Source organism: Somniosus microcephalus, chromosome 32, assembly GCF_052327205.1.
Source record: "Somniosus microcephalus isolate GS21.2 chromosome 32, FLI_Smic_1.0, whole genome shotgun sequence".
NCBI classification, from domain to species: domain Eukaryota; kingdom Metazoa; phylum Chordata; class Chondrichthyes; order Squaliformes; family Somniosidae; genus Somniosus; species Somniosus microcephalus.
The window spans coordinates 39,242,477-39,266,636 of NC_141018.1; the positions used below are offsets into that span (position 1 = coordinate 39,242,477).

Below are 24,160 nucleotides of genomic sequence, written 5' to 3' on the forward strand. Positions count from 1 at the left end.
AGAGGGAGGGAGGGGGGGAAGAGAGGGAGGGAGGGGGGGAAGAGAGGGAGGGAGGGGGGAAGAGAGGGAGGGAGGGGGGAAGAGAGGGAGGGAGGGGGAAGAGAGGGAGGGAGGGGGGAAGAGAGGGAGGGAGGGGGGAAGAGAGGGAGGGAGGGGGGAAGAGAGGGAGGGAGGGGGGAAGAGAGGGAGGGAGGGGCGAAGAGAGGGAGGGAGGGGCGAAGAGAGGGAGGGAGGGGCGAAGAGAGGGAGGGAGGAGGGAAGAGAGGGAGGGAGGAGGGAAGAGAGGGAGGGAGGGGGAAGAGAGGGGTGGAGGGGGGAAGAGAGGGATGGAGGGGGGAAGAGAGGGAGGGAGGGGGGAAGAGAGGGAGGGAGGGGGAAGAGAGGGAGGGAGGGGGGAAGAGAGGGAGGGAGGGGGGAAGAGAGGGAGGGAGGGGGGAAGAGAGGGAGGGAGGGGGGAAGAGAGGGAGGGAGGGGGGAAGAGAGGGAGGGAGGGGGGAAGAGAGGGAGGGAGGGGGGAAGAGAGGGAGGGAGGGGGGAAGAGAGGGAGGGAGGGGGGAAGAGAGGGAGGGAGGGGGGAAGAGAGGGAGGGAGGGGGGAAGAGAGGGAGGGAGGGGGGAAGAGAGGGAGGGAGGGGGGAAGAGAGGGAGGGAGGGGGGAAGAGAGGGAGGGAGGGGGGAAGAGAGGGAGGGAGGGGGAAGAGAGGGAGGGGAGGGGGAAGAGAGGGAGGGAGGGGGGAAGAGAGGGAGGGAGGGGGAAGAGAGGGAGGGAGGGGGGAAGAGAGGGAGGGAGGGGGGAAGAGAGGGAGGGAGGGGGGAAGAGAGGGAGGGAGGGGGGAAGAGAGGGAGGGAGGGGGGAAGAGAGGGAGGGAGGAGGGAAGAGAGGGAGGGAGGGGGGAAGAGAGGGAGGGAGAGGGGAAGAGAGGGAGGGAGGGGGGAAGAGAGGGAGGGAGGGGGGAAGAGAGGGAGGGAGGGGGGAAGAGAGGGAGGGAGGGGGGAAGAGAGGGCGTGAGGTGGCGAGATGGAGGAGAGGGAGGGAGGGAGGGAGGGGAGTGTGATCTGCTGGATTAGAAAATCCATTCCCTATTTATTAGAAAAATGCCGGGGTGGCAACGAGCTGGAGAGAGTGGCTGACAGCACAGCAGGCCATTCGGCCCAATGCACCTGTGCCAGCACTTTGAAAGAACTCTCCATTTCGTTCCATTCCCCTGTCCTTTCCCCACACCCTTTCATTCAAATTTTTCTTTTTCAAATATTTACCCACTTCCTTTTTAAAAGTTACCTTGAATTCTGCTTCAAACACCAAGCACGATTACTTGTGATTCCAAATCTGATAGAGAGACAAACACAAAGAGGATACATTCAGCGCATTATATCGAGGAGTGCAACAGTCAGGGGTGTGTTACAGTCAGTTCTGCGGCTTGTCAGATGTGCCACACCCTATCCAAGTCTCTAGAAATATCAAAGGATGTTGCTGTGTGTGTTGAAGAGAATCACCCAGTGCTGAAGCACAACACTGAGAGTCTGAAATTGATCAATTTGAAACCAGATTGGGCAGCGGGCACTGTGCTGCTCCAACTGAGAGAGGGCAACAGTTTCTGATTCCTCTTGTTTCCACAAGCTTTGCCACGATCGATGGTGGGTTTTGATCCCTTCCTGTGTCAGTGTCAGCTGTGGCTCAGTTGGTAGCACCCTCGCCTCTGAGTCAGAAGATTGTGGGTTCGAGTCCCACTCCAGGGACTTGAGCACAGACAAAATCAAGGATGACACGCTGGTGCAGTACTGAGGGAGCGCCGCACTGTCGGAGGGGCAGTACTGAGGGAGCGCCGCACTGTCGGAGGGGCAGTACTGAGGGAGCGCCGCACTGTCGGAGGGGCAGTACTGAGGGAGCACCGCACTGTCGGAGGGGCAGTACTGAGGGAGCGCCGCACTGTCGGAGGGGCAGTACTGAGGGAGCACCGCACTGTCGGAGGGGCAGTACAGAGGGAGCGCCGCACTGTCGGAGGGGCAGTACTGAGGGAGCACCGCACTGTCGGAGGGGCAGTACAGAGGGAGCGCCGCACTGTCGGAGGGGCAGTACTGAGAGAGCGCCACACTGTCGGAGGGGCAGTACTGAGGGAGCGCCGCACTGTCGGAGGGGCAGTACTGAGGGAGCGCCGCACTGTCGGAGGGGCAGTACTGAGGGAGCGCCGCACTGTCGGAGGGGCGGTACTGAGGGAGCGCCGCACTGTCGGAGGGGCAGTACTGAGGGAGCGCCGCACTGTCGGAGGGGCGGTACTGAGGGAGCGCCGCACTGTCGGAGGGGCAGTACTGAGGGAGCGCTGCACTGTCGGAAGGGCGATACTGAGGGAGCGCCGCACTGTCGGAGGGACAGTACTGAGGGAGCGCCGCACTGTCGGAGGGACAGTACTGAGGGAGCGCCGCACTGTCGGAGGGTCAGTACTGAGGGAGCACTGCACTGTCGGAGGGGCGGTACTGAGGGAGCGCCGCACTGTCGGAGGGGCGGTACTGAGGGAGCGCTGCACTGTCGGAGGGCCGTACTGAGGGAGCGCTGCACTGTCGGAGGGTCAGTACTGAGGGAGCGCTGCACTGTCGGAGGGGCAGTACTGAGGGAGCGCTGCACTGTCGGAGGGTCAGTACTGAGGAAGTGCTGCACTGTCGGAGGGGCAGTACTGTGGGAGCGCTGCACTGTCGGAGGGTCAGTACTGAGGGAGCGCTGCACTGTCGGAGGGTCAGTACTGAGGGAGCACTGCATTGTCGGAGGGGCAGTACTGAGGGAGCGCTGCACTGTCGGAGGGTCAATACTGAGGGAGTGCTGCACTGTCGGGGGGGCAGTACTGAGGGAGCCCCGCACTGTCGGAGGGTCAGTACTGAGGGAGTGCTGCACGGTCGTAGGTGCCGTCTTTTGAATGAGACGTTAAACCGAGGCCCGTCTGCTCTCTCAGGCGGCACTGTTTCGAAGAGGAGCAGGGGGGAGTTCTCCCAGTGATCTAGCCAATATTTATCCCTCAATCAACATCAGTAAAACAGATTATCTGGTCATTATCACATCACTGTACCTGGGAGCTTGCTGTGCGCAAATTTGCTGCCGCATTTCCTACATTACAACAGTGACTACACTTCAAAAGTACTTCATTGGCTGTAAAGCGCTTTGGGACGTCCGGTGGTCGTGAAAGGTGCTATAGAAATGCAGGTCTTTCTTTCTGAAGATAAGCTCAATGTTTGTTACTTTGCGATGAGAAAACAGTGATTGGCAAGAACAGTTGAAATATATTAGGCAGGGGGAGGAACCCGGGCCAGCAGGTTCTCAGGGCCTAGGTTTTGAAGATGAAGTACTTTGTTGTGCTGATCTTCCAACGGGTCGAACATGTTAGACACATTAGCTTCATAGAAACATAGAAGATAGGAGCAGGAGTAGGCCACTCGGCCCCTCAAGCCCGTTCTGCCATTTAATGAGATCATGGCTGATCATCCAAATTCAGTACCCTGTCCCTGCCTTCTCCCCATATCCCTTAATCCCTTTAGCCTTAAGAAATATATCCAACTCCTTCTTGAATATATTTAATGAATTGGCCGCCACTGCCTTCTGTGGTAGTGAATTCCACAGATTCACCACTCTCTGGGTGAAGAAATTTCTCCTCATCTCTGTCCTAAATGGCTTACCCCTTATCCTTAGACTGTGACCCCTGGTTCTGGACTCCCCGGCCATCGGGAACATCCTTCCTGCATCTAGTCTGTCCAGTCCTGTCAGAATTTTGTAAGTTTCAATGAGATCCCCTCTCATTCTTTTAAACTCTAGCGAATATAAGCCTAATCGACCCAATCTCTTCTCATACGTCATTCCTGCCATCCCAGGTATCAGTCTGGTGAATCTTCGCTGCACTCCCTCCATGGCAAGAACATCCTTCCTCAGATAATGCGACCAAAACTGCACACAATACTTAAGGTGTGGTCTCACCTGCATCTGCCGAATCACCCAACTTGTCCAAATCATACTGGAGTTTCTTGGCATCCTCCTCACAGCACACATGCCCACCCAACTTTGTGTCGTCTGCAAACTTGGAGATACTACATAGAAACATAAAAGATAGGAGCAGGAGTCGGCCATTCGGCCCTTCGAGCCTGCTCCGCCATTCAACGAGATCATGGCTGATCATCCAAACCCTAGCACCCGGTCCCTACACCGACAGCCATCCCACCCAAGCCCTATCCCCGTAACCCCACGTATTTAATCCCCCCTAACACTAAGGGCCAATTTTTATCATGGCCCTTAGTTCCCTCGTCTAGATCATTTATATATATTGTGAATAGCTGGGGTCCAAGGACCGATCCCTGCGGTACCCCACTAGTCACTGCCTGCCACTCGGAAAAAGACCCGTTTATTCCAACTCTTTGCTTCCTGTCTGCCAACCAGTTCTCTATCCAAGACAGTACCTTACCCCCAATCCCATGTGCTTTAACTTTGCACGCTAATCTCTTATGCGGGACCTTATCGAAAGCCTTCTGAAAGTCCAAATACACCACATCCACTGGTTCTCCCTTATCTATTCTACCAGTTACATCCTCAAAAAATTCCAGTAGATTAGTCAAGCATGATTTACCTTTTGTAAATCCATGTTGACTTTGTCCGATCCTGTCACTGTTTTCCAAGTGCTCTGCTATTACATCTTTTATAATGGACTCTAGCATTTTCCCCACTACCGATGTCAGGCTTACCAGTCTATAATTCCCCGTTTTTTCTCTACCACCTTTTTTGAATAGTGGGGTTACAGTAGCTATCCTCCAATCCATGGGAACTGTTCCAGAGTCCATGGAATTTTGGAAGATGACCAGCAATGCATCTACTATTTCTAGGGCCACTTCCTTAAGTATCCTAGGAGGTAGATTATCAGGCCCTGGGGATTTATCGGCCTGCAATCCCGTCAATTTCCCTAACACCATTTCCCTACAAATACTGATTTCATTCAATTCCTCCCTCTCATTAGACCCTATGTTCCCCGACAGCTCTGGGAGGTTATTTGTGTCCTCCTTTGTGAAGACAGAACCAAAGTATGTATTTAATTGGTCTGCCATTTCTTTGTTCCCCATTATAAATTCTCCTGATTCTGACTGCAAGGGACCTACGCTTGACTTCACCAATCTTTTTTTCTTCACATATCTATAGAAGCTTTTACAGTCAGTTTTTATGTTCCCTGAAAGCTTACTCTCATAATCTATTTTCCCCCTCTTAATTAATCCCTTTGTCCTCCTTTGCTGAATCCTAAACTGCTCCCAATCCTCGGGTTTGCTGCTTTTTCTGGCCAAATTATATGTCCTCTCCTTGCATCTTATGCTATCCCTAATTTCCCTTGTTAGCCACAGTTGAGTCACCATTTCTGTTTTATTTTTATGCCAAACAGGGATGAACAAATTCTGTAGTTCATCCATGCGATCTTTAAATGTTTGCCATTGCCTATCCACCGTCAACCCTTTAAGTAACGTTCCCCAATCCATCCTAGCCAACTCATGCCTCATACCATCGTAGTTTCCTTTATTTAAATTCAGGACCCTAGTCTCTGAGTCAACTACTTCACTCTCCATTTTAATGAAGAATTCTATCATATTATGATCGCTCCTCCCCAAGGGGCCTCGCACAACAAGATTGCTAATTAATCCTCTCATTACATAACACCAAGATGGCCTGATCTCTAGTTGGTTCCTCGACATATTGGTCCAAAAAACCATCCCATATACACTCTAGGAATTCCTCCTCCACAGTATTGTTACTAATTTGGTTAGCCCAATCTATATGTAGATTAAAGTCACCCATGATAACTGCTGTGCCCTTATTGCACGCGTCTCTAATTTCCCGTTTAATGCCATCCCCAACCTCAGCATTACTGTTTGGGGGTCTGTATACAATTCCCACTAATGTTTTCTGCCCCTTGGTATTTCCCAGCTCGACCCATACAGATTCAACATCATCAGAGCTAATATCCTTCCTTACTATTGTGTTAATCTCCTCTTTAACCAGCAATGCTACCCCACCTCCTTTTCCTTTTTTCCTGTCCTTCCTGAATATTGAATACCCCTGGATATTGAATTCCCAGAGTTGGTCATCCTGGAGCCATGTCTCCGTAATCCCAATTATATCATATCCATTTACATCTATTTGCGCAGCTAATTCATCCACCTCATTACGAATGCTCCTCGCATTAAGACACAAAGCCTTCAGGCTTGATTTTTTAACACTCTTAGTCCTTTTAGAATTATTATTTACTGTGGCCCTGTTTGATTTACACCCTTGATTTCTCTGCCTTCCACTTATGCTTTTCTCCTTCCTGTCTTTTGTTTCTATCCTTGCTTCCCTTTCCTCTGTCTCCCTGCACAGGTTCCCAAACCCCTCCCCAACAGCACTAGCAAACACTCCCCCTAGGACATCGGTTCCGGTCCCGCCCAGGTGCAAACCGTCCAGTTTGCACTGGTCCCATCTCCCCCAGAACCGGTTCCAATGTCCCAGGAATTTGAATCCCTCCCCCTTGCACCATTCCTCTGGCCACGTTAGGCGTGTGACTCTGCACCTTCCACGGGACAGCTCGTCTATGCCCCTTGTTGGACATGTTTCACCCCCTCCCACCAGGCTGTGGAGTCTGACTGAGAATCCCATCATTTGAAGCCAGTTTCAGACTTGTATTTCAACCAAGATGATACGTGTCATGAAGACTCATCTACCCAACTATTTTAGAAAATGCTGCAACAAATCTTTCAGTAAACCAGGACTGTAAGCCAACCCTTGGATGGGATGTGGTGCCCTGCGGCACTAGGTATGATCTTTGGATGGACATAATGTTGTCGTTGGGTGTATTTTAGGTATCGGTACAAATACTCAACACAAAGCATCCCACTTGGACCAATACATTTCAATCTTGTGCAATCTGCTTCTGATGCAATATTCATAATTGGGCCCCTGTAACCACCAGTACTTCACCTTGGTGTTACACAACTCAAAATGTTCTCCAAACACAATCCAAGTTAGAACAAAATCTATCGTCCTACTGCCGGCTGATCTTCACAGTTCATGTAAACCGTGAATTTCACACTCCCACCATTACACTTTGCTCGTGACGACACCTGGATTCTAGGTGAAGCCTGAATGTTTTGTCTGCTAGATGGAGTGTCAGTCCAAGCTAGCAACTGCTTGCTTGGAATGATGGCAGATAATCAAACACTGTTTGGTTTAACCTTCAAGATACCAACACAAGCCAGGTAGATGCAGACTACAGCTCGGTCATGCCAACTTGTGTTTTGTGGTGTTTCTGGAGGTGATCAGAAAAGGGGTACAACTATGGTTAGATAAATTACATTGATGGTATTTGACAACTGGAAGAAAATGGAACCAACAGCAGATGGTGGGCAGTAAACTGGTGCCAAAGGGACCTCCTTCTCCTGAAGAGCACATCTGCCCAAAGAACTGCAACGGTTCTCGATTCCAAAACTTTCCTGCAGGAGGTCGCTCGCCCACACTTGGAAAAAAGGATGGCTCTGTCACCAACTGTGCAACAATTTCCCAGCTAGTCGAGACCCTAGCCGGGGACAGGTGCAGCTTCATTGATTACCTGCACGGTTAAGAATAATTCAGAGAGCCAGCATGTCAGAATCGGCAGCAACTGCAACAACAGCAAGGGAAGGCAAGTTGGAAGCCACAAATATTTGTGCAATGCAAATTTACAATCCACAAACAGCTGCCAACGGGAATAGTCATCCATCTCCAAGACGAGATCCCTAACTCAAGACCATGTAGATTCTGTCACTAAACTAGAATGTATCAGAGAGTATTATAGCATAACACCAACAACTTATACAGCATCTTTAACATAGAAAGACAAAGTCCCAATGCACTTCAGAGGCATCAAGAAAAAATAAACTAAAGAAGGATATGTTAGGAGAGGTGAAGAGCTGGGTTTTAAGGGGGTCTTAAAGGAGGAGAAGAGGTTGGAGAGGCGGAGGGGTTTAGGGAGGGAATTTCAGAGTATAGGGCCTCGGCAACTGAAGGGTATTTCAAACAATTTCTCTACCAGAGAGGGGACATTCTCAAAAACAGCATGCATTACAGTAAGGGGTTATAGTGAGAGGGCATTCTGTAGTCTTTCCCTGATAGCATATGGGGTCAATGCATTGCTGGCTGTGGTACTGAGCCATGCAGAAGTGAAGGTGCCAGGTTCTAGCCCTTGTCTGTGTGAGTTACCAGATCTCTGTCAAACAACAGCTGGGCATTTCAACCAGCCAATGGGGACAGGGGCATCAGCCAGGGATCTAGAACCTGATCTCCAGCCAGCGAGCGCTGATGAAACACTCACAACGTGCAAAGACAGACGAGTCCCAGGGTCAAATACCCGGGTGCAGAGAGGCCTCTTGCGTGAGGTACCACGGGGCATCCGGCACACACAGGCCTGTACCATATTGAGAGTCCGCTCCTTCAGGAGAAGACAGAGAGGAAAAGAGAACCATGACTATATTTCTCTCTCTGGACAGTATATGACCAGCACCAGATGTGAACACGTTGACTATAGTAAGGACTGCACCTCCAGTCATAGCAACTGCACAGATTTTAAAACATTTCGAGCTATTCCCAGCTTCATTTCAATCAGTTTCCGTATTACTGTAAAGCGTGTCTATAAAATTGGATAAATATTTGAAGCAAAAGAAAATACAGGGCCATGGGGAAAGCGCGGGGCAATGGAATTAGTATCGGATTGCTCTAGCAAAGATCAGGCACATACACAATGGGTTGAATGACTTCCTTCTGTGTTGGAAACTTCTATTGTTCATTAGCACTGGCACTATTTATGAAAGTGCACTGTATATCTGACAACAAAGCTGTAGAGAAAATTCTCTAATGCTTGATTCACAGAGGTGCCTAATCTCATGCACCAAATCCTAACAGCAGTAAGAGTGTGATAAGTGAACACTTTATACGGATAATGTTCAGTGGTCAAAGCTCAAACTGTGGAACCAATTCCACAAAATTCACTGAAATGTTCAGATGCAGTGACTGTGCAAGAGTGACCTTGTGGATAAAACCACTGCACGGTGTGGCATTGAGCCATATCGACCAAGAAGCTCCCATACCTCAACAGGGCCTAAATGTTCCTGAGCTAAAGAGGGATAGAAACATAGAAGATAGGAGCAGGAGTCGGCCATTCGGTCCCTCGAGCCTGCTCCGCCATTCAATGATATCATGGCTGATCATCCAAATTCAGTACCCTGTCCCTGCCTTCTCCCCATATCCCTTGATCCCTTTAGCCTCAAGAAATATATCTAACTCCTTCTTGAATATATTTAATGAATTGGCCTCAACTGCCTTCTGTGGTAGAGGATTCCACAGGTTCACCACTCTCTGGGTGAAGAAATTCCTCCTCATCTCAGTCCTAAATGGCTTCCCCCTTATCCTTAGACTGTGACACCTGGTTCTGGACTCCCCCGCCATCGGGAACATCCTTCCTGCATCTAGTCTGTCTAGTCCTGTTAGAATTTTATAAGTTTTAATGAGATCCCCTCTCATTCTTCTAAACTCCAGCGAGTATAAGCCCAATCGACCCAATCTCTCTTCATACGTCATTCCTGCCATCCCAGGTATCAGTCTGGTGAATCTTCGCTGCACTCCCTCCATGGCAAGAACATCCTTCCTCAGATAAGGCGACCAAAACTGCACACAATACTCAAGGTGTGGTCTCACCAAGGCCCTGTACAACTGCAGCAAGACATCCTTGCTCCTGTACTCGAATCCTCTCGCTATGAAGGCCAACATACCATTTGCCTTCTTCACCGCCTGCTGCACCTGCATGCTTACCTTCAGCGACTGGTGCACAAGGACACCCAGGTCTCGTTGCACTTCCCCTTTTCCCAATCTATTGCTGTTCAGATAATAATCTGCCTTCCTGTTTTTGCCACCAAAGTGGATAACCTTGCATTTATCCACATTATACTGCATCTGCCCAATCACCCAACCTGTCAAAATCATACTGGAGTTTCTCGGCATCCTCCTCACAGCACACACGCCCACCCAACTTTGTGTCATCTGCAAACTTGGAGATATTACATCTAGTTCCCTCGTCTGGATCATTAATATATATTGTGAATAACTGGAGTCCTAGCACCGATCCCTGCGGTACCCCACTAGTCACTCCTGACCCAGTGAGCATAGCTTGGGGAAGAATTACATTCAACTGTGCAGCCGTCCCGCCTACACCGGAACAGCTTGTCGACACCATCTAACCTCACACATGAAGAATGGACAAGGTACCATAAGACTGTTAGTATCCGTGGAACCCAATCCCATAAAGAGTCAGCGCCTCTAGGAAAGGTGGAGTGAAGCAAATGCTTGTGCAAATTATATCATCGTGGTATTGGTTAGAGACTGGATTTGCATCCGCTAATTTGTTTTTAAAGTGAACTCTCAAGGTGATCTGGAGACAACTGCTCTGCAAAGATCAGACAGGGGCATCTTGCATGTTAATTTCCCTCATAATAGCCCTTTGTTTTCCTCCTCCCAGCTGATGATTTCCAGCAACCTTCTGATATCTCAACCAACTTCCCAAGTGTGAACCTCGACAGTGTTGGTACACTGTTCCATTGGTGTAAGACGTAGCTCAGTGGGTAACACTCTCGCCTCAGAGTCAGAGTTCAAGTCCCATTCCAGAGACTTCAGCACAAAATCCAGGCTGGCACTCCAGTGCAGTGCTGAGGGAGTGCCACACTGTGGGAGGGGCAGTACTGAGGGAGCGTTGCACTGTCGGAAGGGCAGTACTGAGGGAGCGTTGCACTGTCGGAGGGGCAGTACTGAGGGAGCGCTGCCCTGTCAGAGGGGCAGTACTGAGAGAGCGCCACACTGTCGGAGGGGCAGTACTGAGGGAGCGCTGCACTTTCAGAGGGGCAGTACTGAGGGAGCGCTGCACTGTCAGAGGGACAGTACTGAGTGAGCACTGCCCTGTCAGAGGGGCAGTACTGAGAGAGCGCCGCACTGTCAGAGGGACAGTACTGAGGGAGCGCTGCACTGTCAGAGGGGCAGTACTGAGGGAGCGCCGCACTGTCAGAGGGACAGTACTGAGGGAGCGCTGCACTGTCGGAGGGGCGGTACTGAGGGAGCGCCGCACTGTCAGAGGGACAGTACTGAGGGAGCGCTGCACTGTCAGAGGGACAGTACTGAGGGAGTGCTGCACTGTCATAGGGTCTTTCGTGTGAGACGTTAAACCGAGGCCCAGTCTGCTCTCTCAGATGGGTGCAAAAGGATCCCACAGCACTATTCGAAGAAGAGCAGGGGAGTTCTCCCCGGTGTCCTGGGCCAATATTTATCCCTTTATCAACATCACTAAAACAGATTATCTGGTCATTATCACGTTGCTGTTTGTGGAATGTTACTGTGTACAAATTGGCTGCCGTGTTTCCAATAGTAACTACACTTCAAAAGTACTTCATTGGCTGTAAAGTTCTTTGGGATGTCCTGAGGTCGTGAAAGGCGATATAGAAAAGCTAGTCTTTCTTTTATTGTGTGGGCACCACAGCTGATCCCAATCTATACCTTACCCCATAGCCACACATTCCAGCAGGGGTCAGTGGACAGTGATCAGGAGCAGGAACCCCAGCTGATTTTATCCCCCCCTCGCTCTCCTATAACAGGCCAAATTAGCATCCGCCTGCTGCCCAAGCTGAGATCAGCTAGCTCAACAAAATCCGTGCCTCCTTGCTTAGTGTAACAGGCTGTCCTTTACCAACCGGGCCAATAGGGAGCTTGGAGGTTTCTGTTCTAAATTAATTTGAAACACGTGTTTTAAGCAGGATTCCTGTGAGGTGGGATTATGAAGCAGATTTTTTAATCATTAACAGGACCTAAAACTCATCAGTGCCCGTGTCACTCAGCAATCCTGTTAATATTCCATCCCCAGTTATCCTTTATTGTCGCTGCAGGTAGTCACCGTGTTACTGAGTGAGCGTTAACACCTCTGAATGGAACAGCTGCAGTATTATGTACAATCTCAGGGGTGTGTGTGTGCATACCCTCTCCCTATACTCAGCATACCCTCTCCCTATACTCAGCATACCCTCTCCCTATACTCACAGTAACAATACCTACCAAACAGATTCCACTACAAACCTGTCATTTGAACAACTCCCACAGTTCCACCATTCTCTCTGCCCCAGACGCCGCTCTGTGATATGCTTAGAATCTCAGTAGGTGCAGCACCTCACCCAGAGCACAAGTGGATGGAGCGTTGTGCTGGACAGTCACATCACAGGTGTTAAACAGCAACAACTCAATTCTGCCCCGAGTTACTGATCTCAGCGCAGCTGTTGTTATAGGGCTTCAATTGGCCTCAGTGCCCGTGGCTAGGGAAAGGGGGAGGGGCAGAAGTCAGCCAGGTTCGGGTCCTGCTCCCAATCATTGTCCAGCGACTCCTGTTAGAAAGTGTTGACATCGGCTGAGAAAAGGATTAGACTGTGTGATGCCCGTTTCAATAACCTACCATACATAAAGACCGGTCACACGGGCATGCTAGCAGAGGGTGGCAGCACCTGTGGGATCATCGCCTAGCGAGAGTCAGCATCTTCAGGAAAACAGGGAGGGAATTAGGTATAAAAAAGACTCGCATTTCTATAGCGACTTTCACAACCTCAGGACATCCCAAAGTGCTTCATAGCCAATGAAGTACTTTTGAAGTGTAGTCACTGTTGTAATGAGCATGGGCCTTACACTAAACATCCGTAAGACAAAGTTCCTCTACCAACCTGCCCCCGCCACACAGTACTGCCCCCCGATTATCAAAATCCACAACAAGGCCTTGGACAACGTGGACCACTTTCCATACCTCGGGAGCCTACTGTCAACAAGGGCAGACGTCGATGGCAAAGTCCAACACCGCCTTCAGTGTGCCAGTGCAGCCTTCGGTCGCCTCAGGAAGAGAGTGTTTGAAGACCAGGACCTAAAACCCGGCACCAAGCTCATGGTCTACAGAGCAGCAGCGATACCCGCCCTGCTGTATGCCTCAGAGACATGGACCATGTACAGCAGGCACCTCAAAGCACTGGAGAGGTACCACCAACGCTGCCTCCGCAAGATCCTGCAAATCCATTGGCAGGATAGGCGCACCAACGTCAGTGTTCTCACTCAGGCCAACATCCCAGCATCGAAGCTTTGACCACGCTCGATCAGCTCCGATGGACGGGTCACATCGTCCGCATGCCCGATACGAGACTCCCAAAACAAGCGCTCTACTCGGAGCTCTGACACGGCAAGAGAGCCCCAGGTGGGCAGAGGAAACACTTCAAGGACACCCTCAAAGCCTCCTTGAAAAAGTGCAACATCCCCACCGACACCTGGGAATCTCTGGCCCAAGACCGTATAAAGTGGAGGAGAAGCATCCGGGAAGGCGCCAAATACCTCGAGTCTCTTCGCCGGGAGCAAGCGGAAGCCAAGCGCAAACAGCGCAAGGAGCGCACGTCAACCCAAGCACACCACCCACCCGCCCCTTCAACCACCGTCTGCCCCACCTGTGACAGAGACTGTAGGTCCCGCATTGGACTCATCAGTCACCTGAGAATTCATTTTTAATGTGGAAGCAAGTCATTTTCAGTTCCGAGGGACTGCTTAAGAAGGAGAATGTAGGAATAACATCTCTACTCCAGGCCCCGGTACCACCAAGCTCACACCCGCAAGATGAAAGTGGCACCTCTCTCAGTTCACAGGTGCTGAAGATGATCCTTTGAGGTCTAGGACCGCCAGCATCATCTAACAGCTAACTGGTTTTAGAAACTGCTGCAAGTGAAACGTCATGATCCAAACAATTGCCACAGCAAGAAACAATCACCGTGTCTACTAGAATAGCACAGCGAGCATCAACATTTCCCCATCGCCAGCAGCAATCCATTTTATTTTGTGCTTAAACCCAGAAAAAAAATACCTGCCCGGATGGCTGTTAGTACAGGCATCGCCATGAAACCAAGGAACAACCAGCTTCATGCTGTGTCCAAGTATCAATACACTATAGGAAAATTCACATTTAATTCAACCTGCTTTCATATTGTGTGCTACTCTTAATTCATCATCGCAAACTGCTCCCAAAGCCAGTGACAGACCTGTACCCCTCCCCAGTACTTCCACCTCGTGTTATGCACCCCCAGACACAACCCACGTTTGGAAGAAGACAATGGCCAATTGTGCTTCTAGGTGTATATCATAGTTCAAGTGGACACGAGATTCATTTCACACACACCTCCCCACCCCCGCCCCCCCCGCAACCCCCCGCTGTTAAACTTGACTGAAATCCAGTAACAATTCAGGATCTGTCCTGAAAAGACCTTGTTTATCCGTCAGCTGAATTACTAGACCTTTCTAAAGGGCATGCGGTCAGTGGGGCACTGGGACTCAGCTTAAGCCTTTGATCCCTGCTTTGTGCTGAATTAGGGAGATGTTTGGGGCACTATAAATATGATCAGGGGGCCCCCTGGAGCCAGGGCTCCCACTCCTGATTACTATCCAGTAAAATCTGCTGGGAAATATGGACATTGACTGAGGCCAGGATCAGGCTCGACTGTAACACACCCCATGGTTTACTTGCCTGCCACACTCACCATCGAGACTCGCACACGACTAGCCAACTGGGCATGGTACTGGAGCATGGAATGATATCCCTGCAAAAGTCAGTGCTCTCAGGAGAGAAGGGAGAAAACTGGAGAGCAGAAACATGAGGTATTTGATTTTTAACAGAGGTGTGTGTGGCAGGTGACAGATACCACAGCACAAAGCTCATCTACCCTGATACTGACACACAACTCAAAACATATACCAGAATTTGTACTTTCGAGTTAATTTTTTGACTTAAAGATGCCAGTGCTCGGAAACTGAGAGCCTTTCCAACATTTTACAACTAATCATCTCATCAAACAATCCCAGGGCAGGTACAGCACAGGTTAGATACAGAGTAAAGCTCCCTCTACACTGTCCCATCAAACAATCCCAGGGCAGGTACAGCACAGGTTAGATACAGAGTAAAGCTCCCTCTACACTGTCCCATCAAACACTCCCAGGGCAGGTACAGCACGGGTTAGTTACAGAAAGAAAAATACAGAATGAAACCTAAATTTAAGGGCATTACTCCTCACTTTGCATCCTTGGCCCCTCCACATTCCCTTACTTTTCTCATTCCCAGCTATTCCTGATTTCTACCAATTCCCAAAATGCTTCCAACTTCATTCTTCCTTTCATCCTCAGAATTTCCAATCTGCCCTCTATTTCTGATCTCTCATTATTCCCCATCTCTCCGTTTAGTATTTGCTGTTCCACCCCCTGCAATTTTCCAGGTTGTCTTCCTCAGTTTCCCCTCTCCAGTATCGTCAGTCACTTCCCCCCACAATCAAAATCTCTCTCCTCCAAGAATCCCCAATCTCTCGTCACTATTCCTAGTCGCTTCCCTAGTGTTCCCAGTCTGCCCCCTCCCCCCAATATTTTTATTGTCTCCTTCACTATCCCTGGTCTCTCCATTTACTATTCTGGGTGTCAGGACTCACTCTCCCCCGCCCCCCCTGGGTATTCCCAGTGTCTTTCCTCAGTTATTGCTGGTTCATCCCACCACCATCTCCTTGGCCGTCCCAATTTCCTCCCTCACTATTCTCAGTTTCTCTGCTCAATATTCCCTCTCTCCCCTACTGCTATTCCCGGTGCTCCCATTCACTATTCCCAGTTTACTGCTTTTCACTATTCCCAGTCTCTGGTAATCTTGGTCTCTCCTCTGGTATTCCTACCCCTTCCACTAACCAGAAGTTACAGGTTTCCCTCACTATCCCGCTATTCCTAGTTTTCCCCTCACTATCCCAGTCTCCCCTTACTATCCCAGTATTCCCTCACTTTCCCAATATTCCCAGTTTCCCCCTCACTATCCCAGTATTCCCAGTTTCCCACTCACTATCCCGGTGTTCCCCCTCACTATCCCAGTTCACCTCATTATCACGGTATTCCCTGACTATCCCAATATTCCCAGTCTCCACCTCACTATCCTGGTATTCCCAGTCTCCCCTCACTATCCTGGTATTCCCAGTTTCCCCTCACTATCCCGGTATTCCCAGTTTCTCCTCACTGTCCCAGTATTCCCAGTTTCCCCCTCACTCTCCCAGTATTTCTGGTCTCCCCTCACTATCCCGGTATTCCCAGTCTCCCCTCACTATCCCAGTCTCCCCTCACTATCCCGGTATTCCCAGTTTCCCCTCACTGTCCCAGTATTCCGTTTCCCCTCACTCTCCCAGTATTCCCGATCTCCCTCACTATCCCAGTATTCCTGGTCTCCCTCACTATCCCAGTATTCCTGGTCTCCCTCACTATCCCGGTATTCCCAGTCTCCCAACTCACTATCCCGGTATTCCCAGTCTCCCCCTCACTATCCCTGTATTCCCCACACTCTCCCGGTATTCCCGGTTTCCCCTCACTCTCCCGCTATTCCCGGTACCTGTGCCGGTGGCCGCGCTCAGTGCCGCCAGAGCCAGCATGAGCCGCAGCCGGCGCTCCGCCATCCTCCCGCCGCCTTTCTCCGGCCTCGGGCCGCCCCTGCTCCTCGCCGCCGCCGCCGCCGCCTGTCGCCCGCCGAGCGCGCCCGGGGAAAGTGCCGGGATCGGGAGCGGGATCGGGATCGGCCGGGAGCCGCGGACAATACCCAGCATGGAGGGGGTCGGCCGCAACACCCGGCCTGGAATAGAGCGGAGCCAAGGCCCGGAGCCCCGGATCCCCGCAGCAACGGAGCGGGATCGCCTCGGGAAAACCCGGACCGGAGCCCCGGATTCCCAAAGCAACGGAGCGGGATCGTCTCGGGAAAACCCGGACCGGAGCCCCGTATCCCCACAGCAACGGAGCGGGATGGCCTCAGGAAAACCCGGACCGGAATTCCAGAGTAAACCACAGCATTGGATCGGCTCACCACCAGCAAAGCCCGGTCTGGGTTTCAGGTCACCCCAGCAACAAACTGGAGTCGCTGCAAAAAAACCTGGACCCCAGATCCTGGTTGATCCAACAATGGACCAGACTCACTGGAGCAGAATCCAGACTGCACCATTAAAGGCAACAGAGTGGACTTAATTCAGTGGTCCATGGCCAGGGCTCACAATAGCAAAGCATAGACTGGAGCTCAGGACCTCCACATCAATGGGTTAACTGGAAAAACAAGCTGGGCTCATCATCGAAGGAAAGAACTTGCATTTATATAGTGCCCTTCACAACCTCAGGACATCCCAAAGTGCTTTACAGCCAATGAACATAAGAACATAAGAAATAGGAGCAGGAGTAGGCCAATCGGCCCCTCGAGCCTGCTCCGCCATTCAATAAGATCATGGCTGATCTGATCCTAACCGCCAATCCACTATCACAGAACCATCTCCTGAATCTAACAGAATTAGACACACGAAATAGGAGCAGGATCAGGCTACACGGCCCCTGGGCCCGCTCCGCTACCCACAGGGCCATGACCAATCCGAACCTAGACTCGTGTCCAAATTCCTGCCCGCTCCCCGTAACCCTTAATTCCCTTTACTTCTAGGAAACTGTCTATTTCTGTTTTAAATTTATGTAATGATGTAGCTTCTACAGCTTTTTGGGGCAGCATATTCCATGGACCTACCACCCTCTGAGTGAAGTAGTTCCTCCTCATCTCAGTTTTGAAAGAGCAGCCCCTTATTCTAAGACTATGCCCCCTAGTTCTAGTTTCACCCATCATCGGGAACATCCTCCCCGCATCCACCCAATCCAACCCCTTCACAATCTTATATGTTTCAATAAGATCGCCTCTCATTCTTCTGAACTCCAATGAGTAGAGTCCCAATCTACTCAACCTCTCTTCATATGTCCATCCCCTCATCCCCAGGATTAACCGAGTGAACCTTCTTTGTACTGACTCGAGAGCAAGTATGTCCTTTCTTAAGTATGGACACCAAAACTGTACGCAGTATTCCAGGTGCGGTCTCACCAGTGTTTTTGAAGTGCAGTCACTTGTAATGTAGGAAACATACCTTGGGAACCTACTGTCAACAAGGGCAGACGCCAATGACGAAGTCCAACACCGCCTTCAGTGTGCCAGTGCAGCCTTCGGTCGCCTGAGGAAAAGAGTGTTTGAAGACCAGGACCTCAAACCCGGCACCAAGCTCATGGTCTACAGGGCAGCAGCGATACCCGCCCTGCTGTATGCCTCAGAGACATGGACCATGTACAGCAGGCACCTCAAAGCACTGGAGAGGTACCACCAACGCTGCCTCCGCAAGATCCTGCAAATCCATTGGCAGGATAGGCGCACCAACATCAGTGTTCTCGCTCAGGCCAAAATCACTAGCATTTAAGCTTTGACCATGCTCGATCAGCTCCGATGGACGGGTCACATTGTCCGCATGCCCGATACGAGACTCCCAAAATAAGCACTCTACTCGGAGCTCCGACCCGGCAAGAGAGCCCCAGATGGGCAGAGGAAACGCTTCAAGGACACCCTCAAAACCGCCTTGAAAAAGTGCAACATCCCCACTGACACCTGGGAATCCCTGGTCCAAGACCGCACAAAGTGGAGAAGCATCCGGGAAGGCGCCGAACACCTCGAGTCTCTTCGCCGGGAGCAAGCGGAAGCCAAGCGCAAACAGTAGAAGGAGCGCACGTCAACCCAAGCACCCCACCCAACTGCCCCTTCAACCACCGTCTGCCCCACCTGCGACAGAGACTGTCGGTCCCGCATTGGACTCATCAGTCACCCGAGAACTCATTTTTAATGTGGAAGCAAGTCATCTTCGGTTCCGAGGGACTGCCTAAGAAGTAGTAGGAAACATGGCAGCCAATTTGTGCACGGCAAGCTCCCACAAACATCAGTGTGATTATGACCAGATAATCTGTTTTAGTGATGTTGGTTGCGCGATAAATATTGGCCCAGGACACCGGGGAGAACTCCCCCCTGCTCTTCGAATAGTGCCAAGGGATCTTTTACACGACGGGGCCTCGGTTTAATGTCTCATCCGAAAGATGGCACCTCCAACAGTGTAGCGCTCCCTCGGTACTGCACTGGGAGTGTCAGCCTAGATTATGTGCTCAAGATGGGGTGACATCCAGCAGGGGTCTCGCACCCGGAGAGAGTGACCACTGACTCTGGGGTAGTATCATCGCTTCTGAGTCAGAACAGTTGGGCTCAGATCCCACTGCAGACAGCCCCGGCGAGCGGAGACCGGATTGACGTCCAGCGAGGGTACTTGCGTCTGATGAGTGTAGGCAGCCCTCCCCCTCATTGTAAAGGGTAGGTAGGGCTCCTTAGCTTTGATTGCACCCGCTAAGGAGAAGGTACTCCAAAGATAAAATCCGCGAGGAAGGCAATGGCAACCACCTCAGCTACTCTTGCCTAGTAAGTGGCTCAGGAACCTCGTGTGAGACTTGAGTTAGGAGCTGCCCCGGGGGCAGAACACAACGGACGGACACGCTCACTGAAACAATCAATGCAGCATTGCACACAAGTAAAGCATGTTTGCATTCATTGCCAAGGAACAAATAGGACATTCCACAAACAGAAAGCAGCTTTCACCTGCTGTAAGTTTTTATAGAAAAAAAATTTATTGCAAAATCTTGCTTTAAAAAAAGTAAAATATTCACTAGATTGATACAGTACCGTAAACCACTGAAATTTAACATACAAAAAAAAACCTCAGATTTTCAAGTAATGTTTGACAACAGCACTTTGCATAAGAGATAAAAGGCATGAACTCTGCCAACAGAATTGTCCACGAGGTATCTCCAGGCTTCTTTACATAGGTGCGTTAGATAACATACAGCAACCGCAGTGTTAAAAAAATGGCTAGAGTCAACAGAAACTGTGTCAAACATCGTTCTGCAAAATCTGCCGCAATTTAAAACGTAAAAATCATGTTCATGCTGGCATCGCCAAAGTATCTACTACAGAGAAATCTAAAATGTTGGTCCTTGCAATCGGACTGCAGCTCAAAAAGCCACAGGGTCAAATCCCAGCCTAACGATGAACCGACCACAAGCCTCCTGCCCTCACTGGGCAAACTGTGGTAGTTCTCCACAGGGCCAATAGAGGGGGCACAGGGACAGAGAAATGGCAGCAGCGGTACAAGACAAGCTCAGAATTCCAGCTACACCTTCTTTAGCCGAGGATGCAGAGTTGCCTCCAGCAGCAAACGCACCGTCAAAGACAGCCCTGGAGCATAAACAATGTGGGACAGAAATACCAGGACCGCTTCGCTCTCTGCCTCTAAACAGCATGCAGGGTCTGCTGTTTTGCACATGAGCAGGCTACACTGCAGGATCTACGTTGTTGGGCTTTCCCACAACTTCGGGGAATTTCTATGACAAGAACGGCAAGCTTACAGACACAATTTTTTATTACGGATGCAGTTCCATAATTCTAACCAGCTATTGGACACTTCATTGTAGCACCACGATTAATGTTACAGGAATCCTAACTTTCTCATTCGTTTTTACATTAATGCTCGGCACTGTCCACCACACTGCCTGCTACAGTGCACTGAAGCAATTACAGAGCTGGGCATAAGTGAAAACAGTTTGATAAGGTTGGAAATTCAGTGCATTTGAAAACTTTTTTTTAAAACACGTAATTTATTTTGAATTGCATTTCATTGTGTACATGTTCCATAAGGTGAGATTTCAGTTACAGGCACCCCTCCGCCGGTACTCAGGGCCTGTGAATAACAGGGGTTCTAATACACGGCCAACTGCACATCCACCAACACCTGCTCCTGCAACAACCCCCTTCCATCTGTAAAATCTAGCAGCACAGCCAAGGTGCCTTTTAACTGCAAAAGGAAACAGGAGAAAGGGGGAGCAAAGAACCTAACACATGCCTTAAGAAAGATAAAAAGCAGAAAACAGATGTAAAATTCCCAAGTTCGCATTTCCAGCAGAAGTGGAACTGGTTTCCTGGGACAAGCCATGATGGAATAAAGAATTACACACAGTTTAAGCCCCCAGTGTGTGGCAGCCATTGATTCAGCAATGTTCCGTGAGAAGCAGATGTGGAGAGGTGATCTGCGCAAGCCACTCATTCCGCTTTTTGCCTCTGATTCAGACTTTGCCCACAAATGGATGCCCTGTAATTTGGAGTGAGTGGTGGGAGGAAGACAAGCTGATTTTCTGGTTCTCCCTATTTTTAATGTCCTTCCAATTTTCTCCCTTCTATGCTGAAGATGCTGGCTCTTGCTGGGGTACGGGATTCTTGGGTGCGAGACATCCGCCCCCCTGTACCTTACAAGCCCAAGTGCCCATTCTTCATGTGCGAGCCTAGATAGTAAGTTCAGGAGGCTATTCAACTGTGGAGCATCACTGCCGAGTCAGTTTCAGCCCCTCAACCAACAATCCGGGCATGCACATTTTGTAACAAGGATCCCTGGATAGCCATGAGGAACAGGAACCCCGCTAGCTTTTTCCCTCCCTGGCCCAGGACTGACTGCTGCCCCAGCTACGATCAGCCGACTGCACAGACTGGGAATTAAACCTGGTGCCTTCCTGCTCTGCTGATTCAGCAGCATATAAGTCGATGCCTCTAACTACCGGGGGAGTTGGGACTCTACATTTATGTTGTTACATGGCAGAATTACATTTTCTTATATTCAGCCAGGTCAGGCACAGCTAAATCAGAATCATGATCGCAATCAGTTCGTTAAACCTTTCTAAAAACAGGGGGGAAAATGAGCATTTCCCCCCCAGTACTCTTTATTTCGCCAGATCCTCCTGAAATAAACAGAAATTCTGGGATCACGCTGTTTCGAAAAAGAGTTGCTTTCTCTCTGAATCAATGGTATTAGCCAGTAGCTCTTAAATTAAGTACAAAAATACATTCTGAATAAGTCATCAACTCCACCTAATGGACATAAACCCCAGCCACTCAGTATCTCAATCATCACAGCTGACATTGCTATCGCTGGTGATCAGTAAAGTGTAACGGTGGGTGTGTGACCATTTAAACTCCAGTACAATTCTAGATCCTGGAATATATCCGGAGAGAACATTTGGAGCTGTGCAACACTGGGAGGAAGTACTGATCGATATGTGTCTGTCACTGGTAATGAATGAAGTGCATCACCATTGACTTAATTGCTGTTTCTCATATCGGTACCAACACTGCACTGGAGTGTAGGTTGTAAATAAAGCCAGGACTGCTCTCACAGCTCTGGAAAACACCGGTCACATTTTAAAGTAACAGCTTAAAGGAATGTTCACCTTTTAGAAAGGCTGTCTTTTTTTTTTAATGTTGTGTTTTCTTTTTGCATTGAACCTCCTACTTAAAGGGGGAAAGGGAGACAAAATACAGACACATTTCATGAGAGCCGCCCTCCCCTCCCCTGGAGTTAAACTTTCCCTTTGTTCACACGTTTCCTGGCTGTGTGACACTGCACAGCACACCTTGGAGATTTGTTTACTCTGCTCAGAGATTGTAGAATAAAGCGCTTCCAGATCAGATACAGCAGTAAAGCTCCCTCTGCAATGCCTCGATAAGATACCTCAACCCCAATTCAGAAAAGCACCTCCCACTGCGCCAGATTTCCATTTCTCACACTGACTATTCCATGGCTTCTGAATGAGATTACCCATTAAGTGTCAAATATGGGGAAATGTTGTGTTGTAAACCCATGCCCACTTGGAACCGAATTAAAACCACCCAAACTCGTTGCATGCAAGACCCTCACAGCCAGCAGATGGGGAAGAGTCGCACCCAAGCAGGCTGGGCTGGATTAGAATCCAGGTCCACAAGGTGAAAGACCAGTGTCTAGCGCACTGCACCGTACAGCCCACAACACCGAAAATATGCTGACCATTGTTTCCCAATCAAGGCTAGCACTCTATACCTAATTTCCAAAGTTGATTTTTACCAAAAACAGGAAAAAACTAGAACTTGTAGCTGTTTCCTGATGGAAAATATTTGAGACTTGTACCGAATACAGCGAAGTCTGAGGGACATTGATTGTTGTAGCTATGGAAACAGTGAAAGGAAGGGGGTGCATCTATATCAGCTACTGGTCAACTTTTATACATTGGGCCTTAAGACTAAAAGGAGCAAAAGCCTCACAGTTGTATTTTCTTCCCCTTCTCCCCGGCTCTAAACCCCTCCGACACCCACCCCCCCAATTCCTACACACTAAACACAGAGAATTTGCTGTAAATACAAACTCAAGTTTGTTTCTGTCTCGTTAAACAGCGAGGTTCTAGAGTCGTCACTTCCGTTCAGAATATAAAAGCCCTTCTGCGGAGATGGTGTCTCCCAATCCCACAGTCCTGACCGGGTTGACACACACCAGCACAGGGGTGATGAAGAAGGAGATGTTTTCTCGGTGCCACACACGCACAGGTTTGGTCGGACTCAGCGTCATTTTCTTGTCCTTCAGCAATTTGTCCGTATATGACGGAACAAATTCCATGGGGGATTTGAGAACAACTTTTGTGGGATCGATGGTGTCGGTGCCACACGCTTGGCTCCCGGCAACTCTCGCTCCAGCCGCAACAGACGATATTTGGTTGCTCCAGTATCCATCAATAGTCGCTAGGATGTGATAGGACAGAGTGTGGAAATGAACACGAGTTAAATCCGAATCCTTATGCGAATCCATGCGTCCGTATTCTTTGAGGATCCAGAAGATGATATCACTGACCTTTCCAATATCAGGGGCCCCGTTCCAGTGCTCGTGTGAGCAGTGAGGTCCTGAGCCAGCCTGATTGATGAACAATAGCTCCTGCTCATTCAGGCCAATCGAGTTTACGATAGTAAAAACCTGCTAAGAAGATGATGAGCTGATCAGCACAGAGATGAGCCAACAGAACCCCTAAAACCTCAGGAGGCAATCTTAACCTTTGGTGACAGTGTAAAGAAGCTGATATCGGATCAGCTGCCCGTTATACACCTCTCCTGAATGAAGTCAATGAGTAATCGGGCGAAGTTTATGGGGAGTAAAGAATAGGAGGATGACATGGGGAGCATTGGCATAATCGAGTCTGCAGGGGACAAAAGCATGGATGAGGGCTTTGGCAGCAGATGGGATGTGGCAGGGGCGGAGAAAGGCAATGCCAGAGAGGTGGAAGGAGGTGTTCTTTGTGACAGAGAGGATATGGTGTCGGAAACTCAGCTCAGGGTCAATAAAGTTGCCGACGTTGCAAG

The 24,160-nt window shown here is 49.9% G+C and overlaps 2 protein-coding genes across 10 annotated transcripts in view; both read right to left on the reverse strand.

Moving 5' to 3' along the window:
• The window catches only part of LOC147097457 (neogenin-like), a 217,927-nt gene extending 201,175 nt beyond the window's left edge, over positions 1 to 16,752 (reverse strand). For 2 of the 8 annotated variants that reach the window (XM_085972460.1, XM_085972459.1), the window contains exon 1: positions 16,469 to 16,751. In XM_085972460.1, the coding sequence (XP_085828586.1) occupies positions 16,469 to 16,679 (211 nt within the window). In that variant the 5' untranslated portion in view covers positions 16,680 to 16,751. Of the gene's footprint in view, positions 1 to 16,468 lie in introns of all 8 variants that reach the window. The other 6 variants (XM_085972457.1, XM_085972454.1, XM_085972456.1 and 3 more) reach the window with 4 other exon arrangements.
• Positions 16,753 to 19,561: 2,809 nt separating this feature from the next.
• adpgk (ADP-dependent glucokinase) overlaps positions 19,562 to 24,160 on the reverse strand; it is a 29,552-nt gene continuing 24,953 nt past the window's right edge. The window contains exon 7 of one of the 2 annotated variants that reach the window (XM_085972468.1): positions 19,562 to 23,777. In XM_085972468.1, coding sequence (XP_085828594.1) covers positions 23,223 to 23,777 — 555 coding nt within the window. In that variant the 3' untranslated portion in view covers positions 19,562 to 23,222. Of the gene's footprint in view, positions 23,781 to 24,160 lie in introns of both variants that reach the window. The other variant, XM_085972467.1, reaches the window with a different exon arrangement.